The sequence below is a fragment of the Castor canadensis genome, chromosome 14 (genome assembly GCF_047511655.1).
Source record: "Castor canadensis chromosome 14, mCasCan1.hap1v2, whole genome shotgun sequence".
Classification (NCBI taxonomy): Eukaryota; Metazoa; Chordata; class Mammalia; order Rodentia; family Castoridae; genus Castor; species Castor canadensis.
The window spans coordinates 87106026-87131504 of NC_133399.1; the positions used below are offsets into that span (position 1 = coordinate 87106026).

Consider the following 25479-nt stretch of genomic DNA (forward strand, 5'->3'; position numbering starts at 1 on the left):
TATATTGAAGATCAACAACTCTTCCATACAAAATGAAATACTGACAATTCAGAATGATTTTCCCTTCTGTGTAATTTTGAGGTTTCTAATCATTTCTTGCATTTCTCTCTAATACATTTAATGTTAATTTAAAAAATTTTTATTTGGTATTTTATAGGAGTTTTCCCCCAAGAAGAATCATTTGCCTTCCCAAACTTACTACATTTTACCTAAAATGGTAAGTACTTCTTTATCTCATTTTACAACCAAAGAAACTGAAGTTGGAGAGCGAGCTGTTATCTTCATGACATTTTGTCTGCCCGTTTAATTCTCCAAATGTGGTAAAGGGCAATGAAAAGAAAAAAAAAACTAAAAACCAAAGCTAAATAACTTGTGATGCCTTTCTCTTGCTTTCTCAATTATGCCAAGATTAGTATTATAATAGTCACAATTCAGTCAAGAAAGATGAAGGGAGAGGAGAAGGGAGCAGGGGAGAGGAAGGAAGGAAGGGAGGGAAAGAGAAAGGGAAGGAGGGAGGGAAGAAACCACAACAGTGATTTGAGGGAGATAGAATGAAATATAAGGAACTATGTAAGCAACTGTTGAAGAAAAGAACAAGTTAAGTGGGACTGCACTGCTAAGTATTAATTATGAGGTACTAATTGCAAGAGAGTAATTTCTTTCATGATGTTGAGGAACAAATGGAAGAAGTTGTGGTTACTTGAACATCAAAGACTGTAAAATGGCATCATGGATCTGAGACTAACCTCTATTGATGTTAAGCCAGTGCTGGAAATTTGGGATATTTGTTAAAAAACAAAACAAAACCCAAAGAACTGGAATTCAGAATTCTGAGAGTAACACTTTAGATAGTTATGTTAGTACTTCTGAAGCTGGCAAAGGCTTGACTTACAGTAAAGTTAAAAAAAAAAAAGAAGAGGAATGGGGAAAGTGGGGAGAGAGAGAGAGAAGACCAGGAGTATTCTTTCTTTTTTCTAATTTGTGGAACTGGGGTTTAAACACAGAGCCTCATGCTTGCTGGGCAGGCGTACCACCTAAGTGACTCCACCAGAAAGGACTGGGAATATAAAAGAGGGGATGAACTTGCTCAAAATACACTGTATGTATGTATGGACTTAACATAATGAAATCCCATTATATTATTAATGTATGCTAATTCAAAAATAAAATTTTAAAAAAGAGTTGGGAATGGATTAAAACCATATATCATTATTAATACAAAACCTGTTATTCAAGAAATAGTCGCATAAGCAGGAAGAAAACTAACCTTGTAGATTTCTAGGTTTCTGCTCATTCTTACATTGCAGAACCTTCTAAGCTTATAGGAAGACCACTGCTGTAGAAGAAATTTGGCTGCCATAAAACAGAGCACAGCACAAAAGGGAAAGATTGAGAGCTGAGAGGCAGTAACTGAAAAACAGGTACACAATCCATTCGCCATGTCTTTTTTCCAGGGTATGAAAAGAAGTAAATTTCAGAAAAAAATAAATCTTCAAATTACTTAAAACACTGAGGAATAAGTAGAAACATACTAGGAATTAATATTTAATGGAACTTTTTTTGGATGAAGTTCTTGAAGAGGGTGCTGATTGCTTTTGTTGTTGACTGTGGGAAAGCAATGATCCGTGTTGACTATGCAATGTTTTCTCTGCTTTTCCAGTTTTAGCTTGATCTTTTTGCTCTTCTTTCTTAGGTTTTTTCTTCATACAAAGCCGACAAAGACAACACAATAAAATAATCAAAATAAGAAGCAACAGTAGACACAGATAACAAAACTTCTTTTTCCGCTCTCTCTTTGGGGGTGGACCACTGTCAACACTACCTCCATATCCTTGGATCACACAGTTTGGAGGGTCCCACAAATAGTTACAATGGCAGTGATGTTTATTGTTACAGATTCCTCTCATATTACAGAATGTAGGTGAGCAGTTACTATCCAGTACAGATATATGCATACATTGCTTACGGATGCAGAGATGTTCTCGATCACACTTTGTACCTTCTTTCACTACACCGATATCAGGTATTTTCATCCCTGGATGGTAATCAGTACCCCAGCAGGTCATGTTGTTGAAACTAGCATAGTGCACAGTAGAGTGTTCTATCAAAGAGGGAATTTCTGTCACATTATCACACTGAACTCTCCCACACATGACATCTGCATCATTACATTTTTTATATGTAACGCCTTGTAAACCACAGTTGCCAAAACGAGAACCTTGGGTGTTGATTCGTTTGTAGCAATTCTTATTTGCACTCTTTGCTTTTTGTCCAAAAATCTGCCTGCAAAGTTCATCGCGGTCATTACATTCCCTTCCAAAGCAGTAGGCTGTGTCAGTACAAGGAATTCCATCTTCCACATATACATCATCTGGGCACTTATGGGAAGTTCCATTGCACCACTCTGGAAGATCACACAAATTAGCCTCTTTTCTACACACTTCCCCTGATGGTAAATACTTACAGTCTTTACAACAAAGTCCAAAGGCACAAGTAGCTCCATAACTCAGAGTGCAGTTTGGCATACAACACGGGTCTTTTGCACAGTGACGGAAAAGCCCACAGTCACACTGTTCTTCATCTTCAACAATACCATTTCCACAGCGCTTCACGCTAAAGATATCTTTGGAGTGTACATTGTCTAGTAAACATGATGTAGCTGCTATAGTGTAGGTCCAAAAATCATTATTACTACAGTTGCTAAATTTAGTTATTCCTGGGTTATCCTCATGCATTATACACTTAGGATGTCCACAGTTACATGTAGCCTGATCATGGTTCATGCCTAAATTATGACCTAAATGATGAGATATTGCAATTGCGAAAAGGGTCACAGTTCTGTTAGCATAAGTAACAATTGCACAACTACGTGGTGGATAACACATTCCTCTCACCATACCTAGGCCACTTAATCCTCTTAAGTGACTGTTAATAAAAAGATGTGTGGTATCATGATAAATCCGAGGAAAAATGTTTGCAAGTTTCCACCTGCAAAATATGTCCAGAGATTTTCTTACATCATCTATTACTATAAGGTTTCTTTCAGTCCAGATTTCCAAACCACACATTAATATGTTAATGCCCATAACAGTATAAATTGAATCCACTATATTTACCGTAGTAAAAAGATCCTCCATCACTTTTGAGTCATTCTTTCCAAAACGAGCATATAGCTTATTATCAAACACTGATACCATTTCAATAGTCCTATAATGGACCCACCAGCCTTCATAGCGACTTTGATTTAGAGTGGAATTATCAATCTCTTGAAACTCCACTTGGCATGCTACTTTATGTTGTTTAAGGTGAGAGTTCCCGGTTGTAGATTGTGTCTCCTCACTATACATCTTATATAGCAGATGTTCAAATGTGGTAGGAAAATTTCTGGGTATCATTTCATAAGTACTGTTATTTGTCTGTAGCATTCCTTGAAAGCCCCCAAAACAAGTACTGAGGGCAACCAGAGATTCTGGGTCCCCCTCCACAAAACCATGATAGTAGCAGTTATCCTGAACAAAAGGATGGTCTTCATGCAGAGCACCCTGGTCTGTGTAGGTGAACACTGGGAAATTCTTGGGAAGCAAAAGCTTCTTGACCTTTATGTGGACAGTGTGTCCCTGGCCTCCAAAGTGCATGCGATAGGAAAGCCAGCCTGGAGGCCCCACTCTGTCAGGGCTAGCTACCTTCATGGGAATCACCACCTCTGGAGGACTGAGATATTGTGGGTTCTCAGCCTGGGTGAGTCCAGAAAAGGACAGAAACATCCCAAACCATTGTAGCAGGAGTAAGATCCTCATATAGAACAGACCTTCAATCATAGTCATAATGAATCCTAATCTATAAAATCATAGGTTCAGAAAAGAAGTTAAATCTAGGAGTCATAGCTCGTGTGGATCCTTCTTTTGAGATGGTCAGCATTCAGGGCTAGTCATTAAGAGCCTGTCTTCTGGCAGAGTTGAATCATCAGAGCTCCCTGCAAGGAAAATAAAAAGCAACATGTGGCTGGGAGTAGTTATGAGAAGGTATGGAGGGGAGAAAGAAAAAGGCATGGAATAAAAGATGAATGGAAAAACAGCCTGGAATTTGCTCTTAAATATTGTTAGGAAAGAGGGAGCCAGAGGACATACAGAAAATGAAAATTGGCCACAGGCTGGTAGCTACTGAATGTAAATGATGAGATAAATGGATTCATTACATCATTACTTAAATATATAAGTATTTGCAACCATTTAAATACCAAATAATTATAATAAAAATTGTTAAATAAAAATTGCTCTTGGATTGCTCAGACAGTCCTATTATGCACTTGTTAAATTGGCCTAAGTATTAGTAGCTTTTCTTCTCAATTTTAGATGATAAATTACTTAACATTGCCTAAGAGATATTTTTTAAGACAATTCTCGTGTTATTTTAAAATTTCTTTTATATTAGCTATCACATACCTCCCTATGGCACAGTATTTAACTCCTTCTTCTCTAACTTCCTCTTCTCTCTAAACTTGTCAGACTGGAAGATACTGAACAGCATCATTTATTTCTTTCACAAATATTAATACACAATGCCTGGCTTAATTCTTTAAACAATAAATGGTGGCCAACTGAGTAGTGATTGTTACTCAGAGTAATATGACTATTCTTAAAGGGTTTACACTAGAACACATTTTTAAAGAACACCACCATTCAACATATGTGTCAATTTGTGTTCTGGATCAAAGTGCTATCAATTCAGTAATCCTTAATTCTTCTCTCTAAATACAACTTAATACCCTGGAAATAAGTCAATGGATAACAACAAAAAGTCTCTGAAAGTTGAAAAGAAAAAGACACACTGACTAGTGGTCTCTGGACTTGAAGAATGAGAACAAGGTGAGTTCTCTGAGTTTTCATTTAATCTGTAATGTACATCCCAAACTGGGTGCTGGACAAGTCTTCACGCAGAATCTTGAAAGAAGCACAGACAAAAACAAACAAGTAAAAAACTGAAGAAAACTGCACTTTCTTGTCTAATGACTGAGAATAGAAAGTTTGACAAAGACCTAGTGAGGTGATCCAGCACTTTTTTTAGAATCAAAACACTTGATTCACCCACAGTCACAATTTCAGACATTTGGTAGGCTTATACAACTCAGTGTAGACACCTGTGAGAGAATGAAGATGAAGCTTCAAAATACCACTTACCCACTATAATTACATAAATTGTGTCAATTTACCATGTTTTTGCTATATAGCAACCATTTCTTTTACTTATTTTTTACATTTTAAATTTATTTTACATTACTAATAATGAGAGAATTCATCATAACAATTCCATCCATTCATACAGTGTATCATGAACAAGTTCATTCCTGCCATTATATTTTCATTATTCCTCTCCATTTTCCCACTTCCTCTCAAACAATGTTTGGTGGGTTTCATTCAAAAGAAAAGCATTGAATTGCTTTTCTTAAAATGAGTTTTTGCTAATTAATAATTTTTAAATATAATGCAGAATAATTTAGTGTTAGTAATTGAGTTCAGCATTGACTACCAGTGATATAGCATAAAAAGTTATTTGGAACACTCTGAAAAAGAAAAACTGAAGCTACTATAATCAGAATTTATTAGAAAATTTTAGCCTCTCTTTATATAATTAAATATGAGTCGTATATTCTCAGAGATATTCTTGCTAAAAGATGAGACCTGAATTTAATCAAACCTCCACAGTTAATTTCCATTTTCATGGGAAAAAAGGTAATAGAGAAAAAAATTTTAAATCCTTGAAAAAACAGAAACATCAAGGTGTAGTCTACAAAACACCACCTTGTTTTCTTCAGTAAACCAATGACATTAACAACAACCAAAGTAGAAAAAGAGGGAAGGTATAGAGTATAAGAAACATAAGTAGCACAATTTAATTCAAGTGTAGTATCTGGACATTTATGGCTCTTGATTCATGTGAACAAATAGTACAGTTATAGTACCAGAGAAATATTATTGATTAGGTATTAATTAATATTAAGGAAGCCCTTTGTAATTCTGTTTGAAATAATATTGGATTTAGTAATATATAAAATATGTCCATGTTTTAAAGACTCAGTAATAAAATGGGTGGAATTTGCCTTAAGTGCTTTAGCAAAAACAGAAGAGTGTATATAAACCACATGTAGTAAAACTTGATAATTTGGGAAATAACTTTTACTATACTTTTCTCAGTAGTTTAAATGTATTTAAGCCAGGTATTGTGGTGCATACCTGTATTCCTAGTTCCAGAGGTGATGCAAGAGAATTGCAAGTTCAAGTCCAGCCCAGGCAAAGTGAATGAGACCCTCTCAAAAACAAAATAAAAACAAAAGGGCCTAACTAAGAAGCAGAAGGCCCTGAGTTCAGTCCCTAGTACTGCAAAAAGTATACATGTACAAACAGTAAGCAACTTTATTCATGGCTTTACTACACATGGTTTTGACCAAACATGGTCAAAAATAAGAATTTTTTTAAAAAATCAAAATAAATTTCAAAACCAAAATAAATTTAGATTCCTGTGTGTCTTCTACAACAGTTCAGTTAATGAGAATAAGCTCTCAGTCAGTCCCACATTATTGTCTGTTGTGTTTAAGTCATTGTGTGATCTGCTAAGTGCTTTCCTGCACTTAATTTTGTGAAAATCTTCCTCCCAAACAGCAAATGGTGTCCAAAAAGCACGGCAAAAGTTAGTGTGCTTAATTTAAGTGATCTGTTAGATCTGTTGAAAGGTGACATGTCTTTAGCAGAAGTTGGACATTATGGGGTAAAGTACTGAACTCTATGCATCCTGAGTAGTCATGGTTTTTTCTCTGCTCTGATCTACTTGGAACTTGATACTCATGGAAACCAAAGATACCAAAGACTTATATTTATCTATATGTCTATATCCATACGTAAATATTTAAATTTTATAATCATGCTTTGAAGTATGTTTTCCTGACAAAAACAGAATAAAAAGTTGATTTAGAGTAACAGATAGAAAATATTAACTTAAGCACAGTTTGGCCCTACCTTTTGTGACTTAAGTAACAGGCCATCTCATTAAAGAAATAGCATTTTATTTGTTGATTACAGTTATACCCCAGATAATAAAATATTTTTCTATATTTTATGTGTTTAAAAATTCAAGGCACTTATTATGAACTGAATTATGTCACTTTAAATTTGTATGCTGGGTCCCTAACCCACAATGCTTCAGAATGTGACTATATTTAAAGATGGGGTCTTTAAATAGGTAATAAAAGTTTAAAAGAGGCCATGAGGGTAGGTCCCAATCCAATCTGACTGGTATCCTTATGAAAAGAATAAATTTAAACATACAAGAGTTATATATATGCTCAGAGGAAAGGCCATGTGAGGACAGCCAAAAGTCAACCATCTGCAAGCAAAAAGCAGAGGACTCAGGAGAAATCAAACTTGCTAACACCTGACCTCTGACTTATAGATGCCATACTGTAAGAAAATAAGGGTTTTTGCTGTTTAAGTCATCCAGACTAGAGTATTTTACTATGGTAGCCCTACCAAGCTAATACTGCAAACAGATGAGAATAGTATAAAAATAAGAACCAAGTAAAAAAGATTATAAGAAACATGAAGGAATCTAGTACAGATTCTTAGGAAACCATACTCCATCTTTTACAATGAAAAGTATTTTACCATATAAGAGTAGCATTCGTCAGACTAAATCTTACATTCCTAAGGACAAATTTTGAAGGTATTAGTATAGTATTGGACCTTACAGAAACTAAGTTCATGGAATATAAGCAGACAGATGGATAAATTCAATGAAAAAATGAATATAAACATGACAGTGTAAAACTCTTAACATACAAAGTTTCATTTAACCACAAGTTTATGGGTACTCCATGTTTTAAAAGATGATTATGAAATCATTCTTGCATTTGCATAATTACATATGTATATATTGGTATATGTTTGGTGAGTAGTTCCAAAAACTAAAGCAGCAGTGAGCAGGAGACGGCATTTCATGGAAGTCCAAGAGAACTGGATTCTGGAACCAACTTCACTAGTTAATAGCTACTGATTCACGGTAACAAAATTGGTATTAGTCAGCATTCCCTGAGGGAGGGAACAAAAATAAGGAGATTCATACATGCATATACACTTACATATATCACTGTTACATATATATATATATATATATATATACGTACTTATGCATACATATGATTTATTATAAGGAATTGTCTCATAGATCAAGGTACCAGCAGATTAGATGTCTGATGAGCGTTTTCTTTCTGGTTTGTCGGTTATTGCCCTCTTTCTGTATCCTAATACATTACAGAGATTGAGCTTTGGTCTCTTCCTCTAAGGGCACCAATCCTATCATGAGGGCTTTACTTTTATTACTTCATCTAAACCTAATTAACACCCATGGGTCTCCCCTCTACATACCATCACATTGAGGATTAGGGCTTCAAATATGAATTTGGAGGAACACAATCCAATCCATCGCATTTTCTCCTTGTTCCCCAAACTCACATCATTCTCAAGAGAAAAATTTAGTATACCTTTGTTATCTTCAGATATATTGGTTCCAAGGAGAGCAGAGTTGAGGAGAAACTGTGAATCCTCAGGATGCTTAGCATTTAAACACAACTCGTGATAATATAGGACAGACAGAGAGCTTCTCTACATCAGATCAGGTGTGTAATCCCATGCACAGAAATTTTTTTTAAACTGTGCTTAGTTAAAGCCATGCGAGCTTACTGTATCTTCATTCCAACCAATATCCCCTGGAGTCTTTATTAATTTCAGCATTAACTCTGAATTCCTAAGTTAAAGTCTCATTTCAGCATCCTCTAAATCAGATATGGGTGAGACTCCAGGTTCTGAAGCAAAATTGTTTTCTAACTGTGAACCTGTAAAATTGGATATGCTATGTGCTTCCAAAACAGAATGATGGAATGAGCCTAGAATAGGCATCTCATTCCAATAGCAGAAAATCTAAGGAAGAAAGGGATTATGGGTTCTAAGATTTGACCTTACAAGGCAAATACCATTAGATCTTAATACTGTTTTGTCACTCTGCTTTCCAGAGCCACTTGAGCACTAGTTCTGTCTCTGTGGCATTTCCAGTCATAGGTAATACCCCCAAAGATCTAGGAAGCCTGCCATCTGTCCTATTGATGACAATATTCCCCTCCTCCCTTCCACACCCACTTTGAAATCAAAGTGGAAGCCTTGATGATCTATGAATTGCTGTTGAGGTTGTTCTCCCTCCTCTTGAGGAAGAGCACATATTTGCAGTAGAATAGCAAAATGGTCCAGTTCTTTAGAATGTGAGTCCAACCAATAGTTTTCCTTCATTTCATCTCATTTTTCTTCCCTTCAGTTTAAGCTGGTAATGTTTCTTAAATAATCCTGTAATCTCATTGCAGGTGATAGCCTCACCACATTCTTGATATTTTCTTCCAAGCATAGTTTCTAATATGGACAAGCTGAGAATTTTTCAAGCTCTCTATCCTGTTTTGCCAAACAATTCCTTCTTCAATTAATTTCCATCTTTTGCTTTTTAGTATAAGTAGTCAATAGGAATCACACTGCTCTTTGAAGCATTACTCACAAACCTTATCAGGCAAATATCCAACTTCATCACACCCAAGTTTTACCTTCCACCTAACACTAGAACTTCAAATTCAGCCAAGTTCTTTGCCACTGTATAACAAGGATTGTCTTTTCACCTGTTTCTAATGACATACCTGCTTTTTTCATCTGATTCTACCAGAGCACTCCTCAATGTCCATACTTTTGCCAACATTTTGTTCATGATTGTGTCTTTATTCTCTACAGCTCTCTGCTTTCTGAGCCAAAGTATTGCCTTTAACACCCATATATCTCAAAACTCTTCCATCTTCTGCCCATTACCAGTTTCAAAGCTACTTTTACATTTTTAGGCATTTCTTGACAGCACCCTACTTTTCAGTATTAAAATCTCATAAATAGCCTGCACCGCTATGACAAAATATCATAGACTTGGATGTTTAAATGAAAGAAATTTACTTTTCATGGCTTTAAAAACTGGGGATTCTAAGATAAATGTGCCAGCATGGTTGGGGTCTGGTTATAGCTGTTTTCCTGACTTGGAGAGGCCACCCTTTGTCTGTGTTCACACATGGCAGAGAACAAAAGGGATGGAGAGAGCACAAAAGGAAGCTCACTTGTGCATCTTCTTATTAGGGCAATGATCATGAGGGTCCCACCCAAATGACTTCATTTAAAACTAATTGACTACCAAAGGCCCTATCTCCAAATACCATCACATTAAGAAGTAAGTGTTTAAAGTATGCATTTGGGGAGACACAAAGACAACAAAAGTCTTATAATGATTGGAATTCAATACCTTACTAAGATTCTTCCTAACTTGTGGCTTACTCTCTAAAGAAAGAAAAATCCCCATATCCTGTGATAAGATATAAAGTCAGTTGAAAACTGAATAAAAGTATAACCTCCAGGTCATTTCTTAAAATTTTGATATCTGTGAAACATCATTCAAAATCGTGTATTTTATTTAAAAGTCCTATACTTTTAAGTCTTGCTTTTTTAAGCAGTTTAGTCAATCTCACCTGTAAATATTGAACATATAAATAAATAAAAAGAGAAATCATTATATAAAGAAAAGCTAAAAAAAGTCTCCATTTGTAATACATTGTGCTACTTTTTATATAATTATAATCAATAATTAACAAAAACATTTACTGTTTTTAAATTTTGAAGCAAAAATTTTTAAATCTATATATTTGCTAGTAGACATGCCAAAAGTGAATTTGTATTATATCCCTCATCAATTATGATAGAATTCATGAGTAAAAGGCATAATAGACACTGCATTAAATAAATAATGAACATTTCTCCCTGAAGGTGTTGCCTAGATGATGCCAAACACAATAGAACACATACTTCAAGCTCACATAGAATATTCATCAAGATAGACCACATTCTAGGCCACAAAACATACCTTAACAATGTATTTTCTTAGGTGACAATAGAATTGAGCTAGAAATCAATAAAATATAACTAGACTATCTCCAAATATTTGGAATAGTGGAAGACCTTTGATCCATAAGCCCTGAATCATGTAAAATTAAAAACTCATAAAATCAGCCCAGGAATCATCACCGAATGCATTTTTAAAAAGAGACAGCTTACATTTTAAGTACTGTCAATTGAAATTTGTTTTGAACTAAATATACTTCTACAATATCTGATTCATATAAATACAATATATATGGCTTAAAAAAATCCAAAAATAATTCTTAAGTCCAAGCACCAGTGTTCACTCCTGTAATCCTAGCTACTCAGGAGATAGAGATCATGGTTTGAAGCCAGGTTCAGGTAAATTGTTTGCAAGACCCTATCTCAAAAAAACCCCATCACAAAAAAGAGGTGAAGGTGGCTCATGGAGTAAGAGTGTCTGACCAGCAAGTGTGAGATCCTCAGTTCAAACTCTAGTGCCACCATGATAATAATAATAATAATAGTTCCTAAGTATAATAATAATAATTATTATTATAATAATAGTTCCTAAGTATAAGCAAAGACATGTTATGGACAACCTAATAGCTGCCTGAATTTGCAGCACAGCTCTTTTCTGTGAGATGGATGGAGAAGGAACAGACAGAGTTGTGTTTTATTAAGGGCTGCTTTAAGATTAGACTGAGCATAAAGTCAATCACTACATTATTCTTAAGTATTATGGGTTTTTTGTAGCTATTGTAAATGTGATTTTATTATTGATATCTTTTACAAATAGTTTTCTGTTAGTGCATAGAAAAGCTACTGATATTTGTATATTGATTTTGCATCCTGCAACTCCACTGAATTCATTTGTCATTTATCATAATCAAACAGATTTCATCTCGGTGATGCAAAGATGGTTCAACATACCCAAATCATAAATGTGAAACAACACATAAACAGAATGAGCTCTTTGTTCTATTCCATTGGTCTGTGTGTCCATTCTGTAGGTAAGATTAATGCTATTCTAATTACTAAAACTTTGCAGTAGATTTTGAAACCAGAAAATGTGATTTCTGCAGTCTTGTTCTTGTTGCTGAGATTTCTTTGGCTATTCTCAGTCTTTTGTGAGTCTATACAAATTAGAATTGTTTCTATATTTCTGTAAAGAAAGTCCTGATAATTTAATTGGGATTGCATTGAATCTACAGTTAACTTTGGGTAGTATGATAAACCTTCTGAGGATATTCATTGAATTTGTGAACAGAAGGTATCTTTGTGTCTCCTTTTATTTCTTTCAAAAATGTTTAATAGTTTTCTGGGTAAAGATCTTTCTCCTCTCGGGTTAATTTGTTTCCTAAGTATTTTTTGAAATTATTGCAAATGGAATTTTCTTAATTTCTCTTTGGAATCATATAGTTTTAGTATACTGAAATGCTACCAAGTATTATATCCTGCAGCTTTACTATATTCATTTATTAATCCAAACATTTTTTATGGCATCTACTTAAAAGATCATATTGTCTGCAGGAAGCCATTCACACTGCTTTCTTTTAAATTTGGATATCTTTTATTTCCTTCCCTGGCCTCACAGGGGTATTTAGTATTATGCTAAATAGATATGGTTAGGGTATATATCCTAGTACTGTTCCTGACCTTAGAGGAAAACCTTTCAATGTTTCACAGGTGATAACGTTAACTGTGGACTTACACATGACCTTTATTGAGTGAACATGTCTGCCTACTTTGTTCAAAGTTTTTATTTTATCATTTAAATATGTTGAATTTTTGTCCAATGCATTTTTGCACCCATTGAGATGTTAAGATTGCTTTTGTTCTTCCTTCTGCAAATGTAGAATATTAACATTTTTTGATTTTGTGTGTTAAACTACCCTTGTATCCCAGGGATAAATTATACTTCATCATGGTGAATGACCCCTTTAATATGCTTTTGAATTCAGCTTTCTAAGTGAGGATTTTTGCCTCTGTCAGGGTAATTGTCCTGTAAGTTTGTTCTCTTTTAGTGTCCTAGCCTTGTTTTAGTATCAAGATAGTGCTGACCTCATCATTCATTTCAATTTTTTTTTTGAAAGAGTTTGAGAAAGACTGATATTACCTCTTCTTGAGATGTCTTAAGGAATTCAGCAGGAAAGCCATCAGATCCTGGGCTTTTCTTTAATGGGAGACTTTTTATTACTGTCTCACTGTCCTTACTCATGATTTGTGTGTTTAGGGTTTTTCTTTAATCTTTTCATGATTAAGTCTTGGTACCTTGAATGTTCCTTGCCCACACAGATTTTGAGACTGTTTTACCAATAAGGATAGTAGAGGCCTGGGTTAAAGGGATAGAGATAAGGTGAAATAAAGAAATGCTATCAGACTTCATGGATTCTACAAGCAGGAAACAAGCTCCTCAGAGGGCATGAGTGCTCCTTTAGTGACAGCTGGAGGTAAATAGGACAGCCTCACCCCAGCCAACAGTATAATAGCTCTTACTGTGTAGATATCTTTATTATATGTGGACTAACATTTCTTGGAATAAATGCCTCGGAGTAGTTTAGCAGTAATAAGGCAGCGCTATGAGGAGTCTTGATATGAACTATAGCAGCTGCACTGACGTATACATTAGCACAACAGGGAGTGAGGTTCCCCCCTGCTTCAGCATCCTCACCAGCATTTGTTATTTGCTTGATGAAAGCCACCCTGACTAGAGTGAAATGAATCTCAATATTGCTTTGATTTGCATTTTGTTTTATAGCTAAGGATGTTGAACATTTCTTCATGCACTTATTTGCCATTTTTACTTCTTCTCTTGCAAACTACTCATTCTTTTGCCCATTTATTAATTGGATTATTTTTCTTTTGATGTTTAATATTTGAGCTCTTTATATATTCTAGGTATTAATTCTTTGTTCAATGAATAGCTAACAAAGAATTTCTCCCATTCTGTAGGTTGTCTCTTTAATCTGGTAATTGTTTCCTTTGCTGTACAGAAGTCTTTTAATTCTGTGCAATTGCATTTGTCCATTCTTGCTCTTATTTCTTGAGCTATTGAAATCATATTCAGAAAATTGTTGCCTATTCATGTATATTCAAGTGTTCTCCTTATTTTTTCTTGTATCAGTTTCAAAATTTTTGACCTTTTATTAAGATCTTGATTAATTTTGATTGATTTTGTACAGCATGAGTTCGGTTTTAGTCTTCTACATGTGGATATTTGGTTTTTCCATCATTGGTTGAAGAAATTGTCTTCTACTAACATGTTTTTGGCATCTTTGTTGAACATCAGATAGCTCTAGCTTTATAGGCTTACTTTTGGGTCTTCCATTCCATTCTGTTGGTCAATATATCTGTGTACATTACATTTTTTGCTTAGGATTCCTTTGGCTATTCTGGATCTTTTACACTTCCATGTGAATTTTATGATTGATTATTATATTTTTGAGAAAAATGACATTGGGAGTTTTGCATTGAAACTGTAGATTGTTCTCAGTACTGTTTCCACTGATACGTGATACAAACGTGTTGGGAATGGCTCCTCACCAGGGAGGGCAGAGCCTCTGACCACAATACCTTTCACTGCCCAAGCTTGCTGCTACCTAAGCTCAGCAGGTCTACATCAGACCCTCTACATGACCACCTCTCTTGGCTGACTCCCACACCCAGACCCTGTTACAGGTTGTCTTAAGACTTCTCGAGTTATGATTGTTTCTTATTTTCAAGTTCTCAGAGTACCTACATCTCCCTAGGCCCCCTCTCAAAATGTTGCTTCATTATACCTCTCTGGGATAAAGAAACTGAAAAAAATTTGTTTCTTTCCTGAAGCTACTCTGCCACATAGGAGCAGTCGCTGTCACACTGAATACCCATGAAAGGACTGTGGGAAATGTGCGCTTATCCTGTGACTATGATTCCCAGTCTGTTGCCAGGGCCGTCTGGCTTAAATTGTGGCTGTATATTGGGCTCCCCTCTTCTCTGGGAAGCCAGGGATGAAACTGCAGACTGCTTTCTACTTTTTTCTATCTCTTTTCTGTTCTTAGCTGTTTTTGGTTGTCTTGTCACCTCTTTCCTGATTCCAAATGCTCTTCTTCTCTTTCTGTCTTCAGAACATAATCTCTCCTTTGCTGATCCCTTCTCATTCACAGGGTCAAATGAAGGATGTTTCTAATAAGCTATCTTGCCTGATGATAGATTCTATTTTAAACACGTTTTCATAAATAAATACAAATAATTATACACTCTTCAAATTGAGGCAAGCTAGTAACAAGTAAAGGAAAAATGACACCGAACTCTCCTCAGTGAAACTCCTTGTTCAGCCCAATGCCATTCTTTGCAGCTGTAAAGTTCTTTTTAATTGTAAAATCTTGGCAGTTAAAAAGTCTTCTTCAATTGTAAATCTTTTGCAGTTGTAAATTTGCCAAAGACAGTAAACCTTGGGGGAATTCCATTCTTAATTACCTTTTAGGTAAAAGCCCTCTGCTTAAAACAGTAATATTGTTTGCATCAGATACATACAACTAAAGTACCTGAGAGTCAACATAGTGCCTGCAAAGAGTGCCCCATGTTGTATGACAAGACTTTGTCAATCAAACCTGTCAATCACCCTAGCCCATTCTGCAATGACTGCCCAGATTTTTTCTGCCATTTGCATTTCAGTTTATAGAAGCCCTTTAAAAGACAGACCAGGGCTTCTAAGCCATCTGACCAGAGCCCATTGCTTTCTCTTGTGATGCTTTCCTCACTGTCAATAAACTTTGCTATAACTTTCACTACATTTTTGCATACTGCCTGAATTCTTCTCTCACAGGATACAAGTGCCTAAATCAGCTGTTAACAAAATCAAATTGTGAAACATGATTTTAAATAAATAAACTGTTATGCAAAAGGCTTCCTAAGGGAGGATATTCATATTTTGTTTGAATGATAAATAGGAATTTCCTAATTAAATAATCAGAAAAGTAATCCCTAAGGGAAAAATAAACTGCTCAAAAAGGAGATATGAAGTAATGAATACATATTTGGAGAATGGTAATCAATGGCAAAGGTTTTAAGGCAGAATGGTTGTAGATGCAGTCTGAGAAATAAATAGAAGTCATGAAAGGACATTTACTAATTCAAAATAATTTGTGAGGAGACATATTGTCAAATGAATGTAAAAATTTGGGATATCCATCTTTTTTTTTTTTGTGGTACTGGGGTTTGAACTCAGAACCTACACCTTAAGCCACTCTACCAGCCCTTTTTTTGTGAAGGTCTTTTTCGAGACAGAGTCTCATGATCTGTTTGTCTGGCTGACTTTGAACCAAGATCCTCCTGATCTCTGCCTCCTGAGTAGTTAGGATTATAGAAGTGAGTCACCAGCGCTCAGTATATCAGGCATATTTTAAAAATGTAATGCAATCTACAATACATTTATGTCAAAATGTGCATGTGTTTGCATAGTTAGTATCATATATCTACATGTATATATGACTATGTGACTTGTAAGTTTGGAGGGCCCTTTATAGTTTATGAAATCTGTATTTATAGTCTTTCCAGTTATGCATTTTTTAGATTTATGCCTTTTTAGAATTTTAGATCAGTAATTATAAACAATGTGCATAGAAGACTTTCAGTAGTTCTCATCTGAGATGACATACAGCAGTAGTATTAAGAATTGAGAGATGTCACACTCAAGACACTGTAAGATTAGTTTGCTTTTCAACTAATAAGTCCAAAGGAGAAGTCAGAGAGTTAAAAAATAGCTAGAATTATTTTAGGAGACCATGTAGATGGTTATACCACTAATTATGTGCACAATTCTAAGTGTGGAATCAGGGAACCTGGCTGGGGAGATGAAGAGCTCAGTGTTGAATGTGTTCATTAGAAGTCCTTATGAGGTTGTCAAAATGGAGACTTCCACTAAGTTGTGAAACAGTCTATCCTGGTCCCTACTTTTAAAGACTGTGATTGAAGCCAAGCACCAGTGGTGACACTTGCAATCCTAGTTACTTGAGAGGCTGAGATCAGGAGGATCGAAGTTCAGTCCAGCCTGGGCAAATAGTAGATGAGACCCCATCACCAAATAAACAAGGACAAAAAGTGGACTGGAGATGTGGCGCAAGCGGTACAGCACCTGGTTTGCAAGCACAAAGCCTTGAGTTCAAATCCTAGTCTCACCAAAAAAAAAAAGTACAGACTGTGATTGAGAGACTGAGTGACACTGACATATAATAACATATAAATCATAAGGATAAAGAGATAAGTAACAAAAAAAGAATAGAAATGAAACTAGAATCTTGATTCAAGTAATACTCTATGTGATACTTAAAAGTTGAAAAAATAAGAAGAAAGAATAACTTGTTCATGTGACAGTAAATGGAGGGACCAAAGTGCTGGTGTTACTGATGATGTCATGACATGTTTGACTCCATCAACACTGATACCTTCCCTACATAGACTTTCACTTCATATGAAACTATTTGATCTCCAAAATGTTATGTTTCAGTAATTACACACCTGTATGTAACAAGTGTGTCAATTTTTAAATTTATGTTATTTTTTCTTTGTGTTTTACTTAATAAAAGTTATGGTTACAGAATGAGATACTAAAGTTTTTAAGTTTCTATAGTTGGATTGATTCAAGATAGGTTGTTGGGTAATTCAACCTCAGTTTTTTAATAAACATTTCACAGCTAAATATTTCCCTCTGCCAGATTAATTAGTCCATTACATTTGAATTCAGCCTCATTCAGACTCAGAACATGGACAAAATGTAGAAAAATTCTCTGCCACAATGTAGCATGAGTGGCTTTTAGTCCAATTCACAATAGACTCCTTTTTTTCACCTGAAATCTTCTGAACCCAGTCTCACTTTCAAAGGGTTAGTCCGTAGTCACTTGGCCCCTTGCACTTTAGCAGAACATCATGACAGTGGAAGCATGTAGTATAGGTGAGCTATTCACTTCATGGTGGACAGGAAGCAGAGAGAGACAAGAAGGGTCCAGGGACAAGAAAGGATCCACCCCCAAGCAACCTACTCCTCCAGCTAGACCCCACTGCCTAAAGGTTCCACAGCCTCCCAAAGTAGTTTGAACAGCTGAGGACCAAGTGTCCAACCCATGAGCCTGTGGGATATTCAAACCATAACAGTCACCAATTATTAATGTCACTTTAGGGATACTGACAAAGTAGAAAGTATTAGTAAGTGAAAACAAATAGCTTAATAGTCAGAAAAGTCTTCAAAGAGAATCTGAGAGGCAATTGTTTGTGTCTTTTTTTCTGATCTTGACAGGAAGGAGGTAAAGGCAATAAAAATAACTGACTTACAGCAGTAATTGCAATTATGACAACAGGGACTTTATAAACAGATATTAATGCTCAAGTTTTAATACTATATGACAGTCATTATGTCAGCATGATGGCTTTCAGTTTTAATATCTCATATCCTATGTAAACAAAACATTCCAAATAAGAAACATTCCACATTAATGTCATATAAAGTGAAAGTAACTAAATAAGCTTATGTGAACAAATCTTTGACCAGAAGAGATGCTGAGCAAGCAAAACTAGAATCTTGCTCTGTCACCATGAGGTGTAACCATGTTCTTAACAGTCAAAGAAGAAAATCTAAGCACTTTTCATTGTGAGATAAAAAATGCAATAAAAGTAACATAACTTTGAATGAAACTACTCCCTAAGATAAATCTTATATACAAGTTTATTTGTAAGTTTCTCACTCCTCAATAAATAAGATTATATTCACAGCACTTGTAATGTTACTGTCTGCAGATATGTTATTTGTTTTTTTATTTAAATGCTTACCTCATCTTTTGTTTGGCTATCCCTTCCTTTTGAAACCTGAATTTCCTTTTAAAACATTTCAGGTAAGCTACTCTCTTTCATGAAGTCCTCATCTCAGGACATGTAAGCAGCATGAGCATAATTTGATTTTACAACATTCAACTCTAATGAGCAATTGTCAAACATTAGTTCATTTATTGTTTATCTTCATTTCAATAGTGTATATGGAAAAATATTTTCTAAATTTCTTTATAAAAGGACATTCCTTCATAGGTTCTGCTTATTGTATAATCAGTATCTGAGATATAAAAGAAAAAAAACCAATTTTTGATGGTTCACTTGCTTGTCCTATTTTGAGAATATTCAAACACAGTAGTGACTGAGTATTCCTTATTATAACTGTCTATGGAGCAAAGACTCTCCTTAATGTATCTCAGTACTTCCACTGAATTAGAGAGTGTTTTATGGTGGGGGGGGTGTTTGAAAAGATAATGGAAAGGGAATACATATTTATTAGAACTATCATCAAAGAAGAGAGTAGCACTGGGTGCAGAGAATTGAATGGTGCTTCCCAAAAAGATATATCCATGTCCTAAACTCAGAAATTGGAAGACAAAGTTGCAGATATAATTAAAATCTTGAGATGAACTTATCTTGCTAAATTATGATAAGCCACAGATCTAATGACAGATGTAATTATGGAGAAAAGAGGACTGGAAAAGACTCGCAGACATAGTAGGGTAGGCCATGTGAAAACCCACATGGACAGAGAAAGAGCTTAGAATTAAATTGTCATGCATGTGCCAAGGTACTTGTGAAATCAGCAATAGATTTAGGAGGCAAAGAAGGATTCTTTCTGAGACAAAATTGAAATTAACTACAAAGTATGGAAATTGGCCTGTAGAGGATTCTCAATGTAAAATGGAATATGTATGTGGTGATTTATGTTTGCTTGGTGCAAATACGTGTAAGCAATTAGCAGATATGAATAGAATCTTTGGAAATATAAAGTTATGTTTCAGTCAACATCATCTTTGGAAATTTGGATTTGTAAATATTTATTCATGTGTCTAGGTTTCAGTTTGGGAGAAACTTGTCAAGAGGATCTACATGATAGGAGAAATTTGCATGTTGAATCAAAAAAGAAATTCAAGAATCTGAAAATTGAAATTCTATCTTAAAATTTTTAAGTTGTTTTTTGTTTTTCACTTTGTTACAGTAAGACCTGGGTTAAACCAAATTTGGAGTACTTATATTCTTTTCATCTGTCCTACTTTTTTGGCATTGCTGTCTAGAAGTAACTCTGAAGTAGGAAATGTAGAGCACAGACTGATGACAGCTTTGTAGTGGGTATGGTTTAGTCATGACTTAAACTGCTCTCTGCTTATTAGCTTTATGTGCTCCTTTCCACTGCCAAAGAGCTGGAACCACACGGAGAATGACATGGCGACTCAGTCTCATTTGTCTTCTTGCTGACAATTATATAATCATGGAAATACTGGGAAATTATGCTCTGAAAGACTCCTTTGAGTTTTCACTTTTGTTTTTGTTCACAAAGCTATCCAGCTGGAGGGATAATGTGTTTTGTGTTCTACCTGAAATGAAAAATGAGGAGTGTGCAGTGATAAACAATATTGTAGGAGGAAATCAGACACATAGTGTTGATTCAGCAGTTTGATAAGGAAAGTTTGATAGTAAACACAAAGACAGTATGATGAAAAACAAAAGTTTTCACAGATTTTCAAAGATCATTGGAAAACAGTAGTTTAACAGTAGTTTAACTAAATGCCTAAGTGTACAATTTCCCAGTAGGAAACTATTCTTTACATCATGATTGTTATTGTCCCACGGGGACATTTGATTTGTTAAACTCATTTTTCAAAGTAGAGTTTCTGATTCTAGGAGAATAAGAATATGATCATGTAGAAAAAAAGCTATTTGTGTTAAAGAAAGCAAATACTTCAAGAAAAGCAGAGCTACTGCTTAGCTATGGAAAGGTAGGCCTTTGGTAGTAATGGGGTTTGAGGCAGGTACCCTACCTCATGAGACATTACATCAGTCCAGAAAGAGGCTTTTAAAATTAGGTAAATTCAGTTTTAAAAGACTTTAGTATAATTTTCAGAATTTTGACCAAAGAGTTCTATTTTTCTAGAAAAAATAAATTTTCTTTATATATTGATACAATTCATCAATTTAATCATTAAATAACCAGCAATGTGGTAGGGACTTTTTTCATATGATGAATGAACAAGTTATTCAGATGCAAAAGTGAAGAAAATGTATATTTAAAACTTTAGTGTTATGTAAAAACTGATTTAATTATACAATCTAAAAATATTTTTGAAAGCTTATTTAGTTTCAAGAATTATATCATAAATTGGAATGTAGTTTGATGTAGAGCTGTAAGACATGTGAGAAAGAGAGTAAATGAGAGGGGTATAAATAGTGAAATAATGGAAATGTTATGTGAGAAAACATTTTTTGGTTTACAAAGTGTCCAAAAATAGAAGGTGACAAATTCTTTTTGAAAGCACCAGAATATACTTCCTAAAAGAAGTCAGTTATGCTTTAAAAACATGTCACAAGGAAGTGCTTTACAAATAGAGAAGGAGTGATTAGGGTGTTCTTCACAGAAGAGGTAATGATTAAAAGGTTGGGTTCTTGCAATAAAATAAGAAAACTGTCATAAAAATAAAGGAGGAAGGTAATTTATACAAAGAAAACAACTTGTGCAAAGACAAGAATGTGCAAATTAGTAAAAGACATTCAAGGAGCTTAAACCAATTTTAATATCGACCAAGGAAGCCTTAAAGTTTCCCTCAGTTTGACTAAACTTCAGTCTTTCAGACTATTAAGTTCAGGATTTGTCTTTTCTTAAAGCATTTAGTTTAGAAATCTTGGAATTGTAAATTTTTTCATATTTGAAATGTAAGTAACTCTTCTTCCAGCCTCAGCTTTTACAACCCAGGAATGTTTTTGTCAAATTCCTAGGCACCATCCTTTTGAGAAGTAATCTTTGTAGGAGAGTAGGAGCTTTAGAAAAGAAGTCAATTAGCAAACACTGATGACCTAAATACTTTACCATCCTCCCTACCAAAAATCCTTCAGTATTTTCCCATTAACATATCCTAGTAGTTACAAACTATCCTATCCTTTGTTTCTGTGGAGTTAAGCTCAGTCTCTCTTCCCTGTTGCAGTAGTCTTAACTCCTATTCAGTAGTCTCTTGGACTATTTAACTTTGGATGGTCCAATTTTACTTTGGCACACTGACTGGACCACATGTAGGGAAACAGGCAAAAAGCAGAAACTGGAGGTTTTTGTATACCCTTAAGGGAAACTTTCTCTGGTTTGGAATCCCAGGACTGGAGGAAAATCATGACATAATAGCACTTTGTCTTTTATTCCCCTCCTCAACAGAGGAAAGTCACCCACTATGCCAGGTAAAAGTTCCCAACCCCAACATAGCAAAAGAAGGTGACACAGTCAGTCTCATTCCTCCATTGCATCAAATGGGCAACACTTCAAGTAAAATCCCACTAGCACAAACTAACACTGAATAGCCAGCAGAAGCACTGTTTTTCCAGTTTTATCCTGAGACTCTATTTCCGCACTCAAAAATATCCAGGTAGTAGAATGCCAAAACAACCAGTCTTTAGAAAATCCTAAGAAATGTACTACAAAATATTCCTAGAATAAATGAGTTTAGCAAACTTACAGAATATAAGATGAACAAGCAAAAATTATTCACATTTCTGTATAACATTGAATATGTGAAAATTGAAATTAAGCTACCATATACAACCACTTCAAAGAAATGCAACAGTTAGAAATACACATAACAAAACAGGTGCAAGACTCAGATGTTGAGAATTACAAAACACTGATAAAAGAAATCAAAGAAAATATAAAGCTGGATTGGAAGGCAATAGAGTAAAGGTATGTCCTCTCCAACTTGTTCTGTACTGTCAATGTAAGGTAATATAAACTTCATGTGTAGGTTTTTTCTGAATAAAGTTTCCATGTGGTCAAACACCTAAATGTAGCATGACTGGGATGATAGTAAATGTATGTTATGTTTAACTTCACAATGGACTGCCAAGGTATTTTGTAACAGACCTATACTATTTTGCATTCGTGAGGCTGGCTAGAGTCAGAGAAAATTCGGGACTCATAGAAAAATATTGTAATTCAGATGGACCATGTTCTGGCTCAGTGACCACCTCACCTGGCCTGGGAACCACCCATGCCCCTCCCCACTCACTCATTGATTATTGGATGGGAATCACCTGGCTCCTCCCTTCCCATAGGTTAGCATAAAGAGAAGAGAAACAGTCTCTCTCTGCCTCTAGATTCCACCTGGGCCCTATCATGCTTCCTTTTGTATTCCCTTCCCTAATCTTTAATAAACTCTGTGTACACTCATGTGTCCTGCCATGAATTCTTCCCTATGGGACACAAAGAATTTGGAATTTGATCACAGTCTTCCCTGTGGCCAAAATTTCTACCAGTAAAATATGAGCATTTCCACTTTTCTGCATTCTTACTAGAACTTACTTTGTATGTGTAGTAATTTTTTAGCCACTCTAAGAGGTTTTTTTGGTAGGGTTTGAACTCAAGGCTTCATGCTTGCTAGGCAGGCTCTCTCCCACTTGAGCCATTCCACCAGCCCATTTTTGTGATAGTTATTTTCAAGATAGGGTCAAACTATTTGCTTAGGCTGGCTAGGAACCATGATCTTCCTGATCTCTGCCTCCTGAGTAGCTAGGATTATAGGCACAAGCCACTAGCACCTAGCCACTAAGAGTTTTTGAGGCATCTAGTTTTAGCTTAATTTGGTTTTTCACTAATTAATACTGAGTATCTTTCATACATGTATTTGGTAACCATGTAGAAATTTTAGCACTATGTCTGCTGAAACATTTGCTTATATTTTAGTTCTATTAACAGTTTTAAGAGTTCTCAAATATTAATGAATATTGATAATATAAGAAATAAAACTAATAAAAAATGATAATCGCATAGATCACAATGTTGCAAAACTGCAAATGAGGGTTTATACATTGTAGAAATTGGGAAAACAGCATTATCTTTGTTATGTTCTTCATACTCTTTCAGAGTTTAATACCCTCTGAGTTTAAAAACTGGTATCTCAATGGAAGGCATGAATTTATCTGTCAGTATACTTTTGCCTTATTGAATCTCAATAGTTTAGTATCTACATATATATATACATACACACATATACGTATATATGTTATATTAAGAGTTTGAAAAACTTTAATATTTGCAAAACAGTCCTATTAACAACTAGAAAATTGTTTCTATGATAAGTAGTCTTATTTACTTATGATTAGGAGGCATTGTGTTGAAGTGGGTCTGAGCATTATTGCTAAATCCCAGGCTTTAACGCTTTACCAGATACATTGATAAAATTCTCATACATTTGGTTCTTTCTTAAAGTAGTAGTGATGTCTACTCATAGGATGCTTTTTGCAATTAAATAAGATAACCTAAGTTAAAAATTTAGGAGACTACATCCCATATTTATGTACTTAATAAAAAATTGTTACTGTTGTCTCAAGTATAACAAATGGTTTCTCAAATTTCCAGTTAATTCTATCTATACAAAGATCCTGAAATACTTTTTCCTTTGCACTAAACTGCAACATTTACACTAAAGTATTATTGAGTGCTTATTTTGCACTGAACGGGAAATAATTTTCCAAACAAACAGTTTTGGACTAAGCTGATTTTCATTAAAAAGTGTTTGTTTGAAGAAGTGTTTTATTGTGTGATTCCATATCCTCAGAAACATCTGTACCTGATACTTTGGTTCTTTTTCTCTTTCAGCAAGCAAGAAAGACAAAGTGCCTGCTGTGAATTTCTATTAATTTCCTAAGCCTCAGAAAGCAGTTGTCATCAATCTTCATCTAACATTTCATTTTCTTTTTCTTCATTTTTCTGTTTCTCAGGGGCACCAGCCTTTATGTAACAATTTGGGTAGCCACTTCCTTTTTCCTTTGAAATGGATACTTTTTCCTGGCATCTTAATTTTGGCACAAGTATAAGAGGTAGGAACTTTTTTTTTCAGATTTAATTATGTAAAACAAATCCTGTTAACATTTGAATTGGACAGTTCTAAAAGAGAACACTGCATAGTTTAAAGTCACCTCCTCTGTCTATTCCTCTTTTCAGTGCAAGAGTCTTCGTTTTTTCCTTAACAGAAGAAACGTTTAATCAATCCTATTTTTCTTAGCTGTGGAAGGATATTTATGTGAAAAAAGAGGCAACATTTCTCTGACATTTTTATAGTTTTATTTAAATAAACTTTTGCTTTTTGATTGGTTTTAGATTTATAGCAAAATACAAAGATAACACAGTGTCTTCCCATACCCACTTCCCTTGCTAGTGACCTCTTACATTATATGGTGCATTTTTCATAATTAATGGACCAGTATTGACATTCAATAAACACAGAATTCCTTACTTTTGCTTCATGTCTGTTTTTGGTTCCAGTATCCATCAAGGATACCATTTTACAATAATTTATTTTATCTTTTGAAGCTCCTTTGACTGTAGTAGTTTCATGATTTTCTTGTTTTTATGACCCTAACAGTTTTGATAAGTGTGGTGCAAGTGGTTTGTAGAATGTCCTTCATTTGAGTTTATCTAATACTTCTTTTTTTGTTTTGTTTTTTTTTTATGTTTTGACTGAGATGG

The 25479-nt window shown here is 34.8% G+C and overlaps 2 protein-coding genes across 12 annotated transcripts in view; one reads left to right on the forward strand and one right to left on the reverse strand.

Annotated features, from left to right (window-relative positions):
- Glra3 (glycine receptor alpha 3) overlaps nt 1–25479 on the forward strand; it is a 381512-nt gene that overhangs the window by 125255 nt on the left and 230778 nt on the right. For 4 of the 11 annotated variants that reach the window (XM_074054949.1, XM_074054957.1, XM_074054948.1 and 1 more), the window contains exon 3: nt 158–217. In XM_074054949.1, the coding sequence (XP_073911050.1) occupies nt 158–217 (60 nt within the window). The other 7 variants (XM_074054955.1, XM_074054954.1, XM_074054951.1 and 4 more) reach the window with 6 other exon arrangements.
- Nucleotides 1240–3953, reverse strand: LOC109680319 (disintegrin and metalloproteinase domain-containing protein 29-like). The gene has a single exon (XM_020155212.2). It carries the CDS (start codon nt 3822–3824, stop codon nt 1539–1541), a length of 2286 nt encoding a protein of 761 aa, XP_020010801.2. The 5' UTR covers nt 3825–3953; the 3' UTR covers nt 1240–1538.

Bases quoted from the DNA above. Each gene is read 5' to 3' on its own strand.
- LOC109680319 (XM_020155212.2), bottom strand. From the start codon at position 3,824: ATGACTATGATTGAAGGTCTGTTCTATATGAGGATCTTACTCCTGCTA.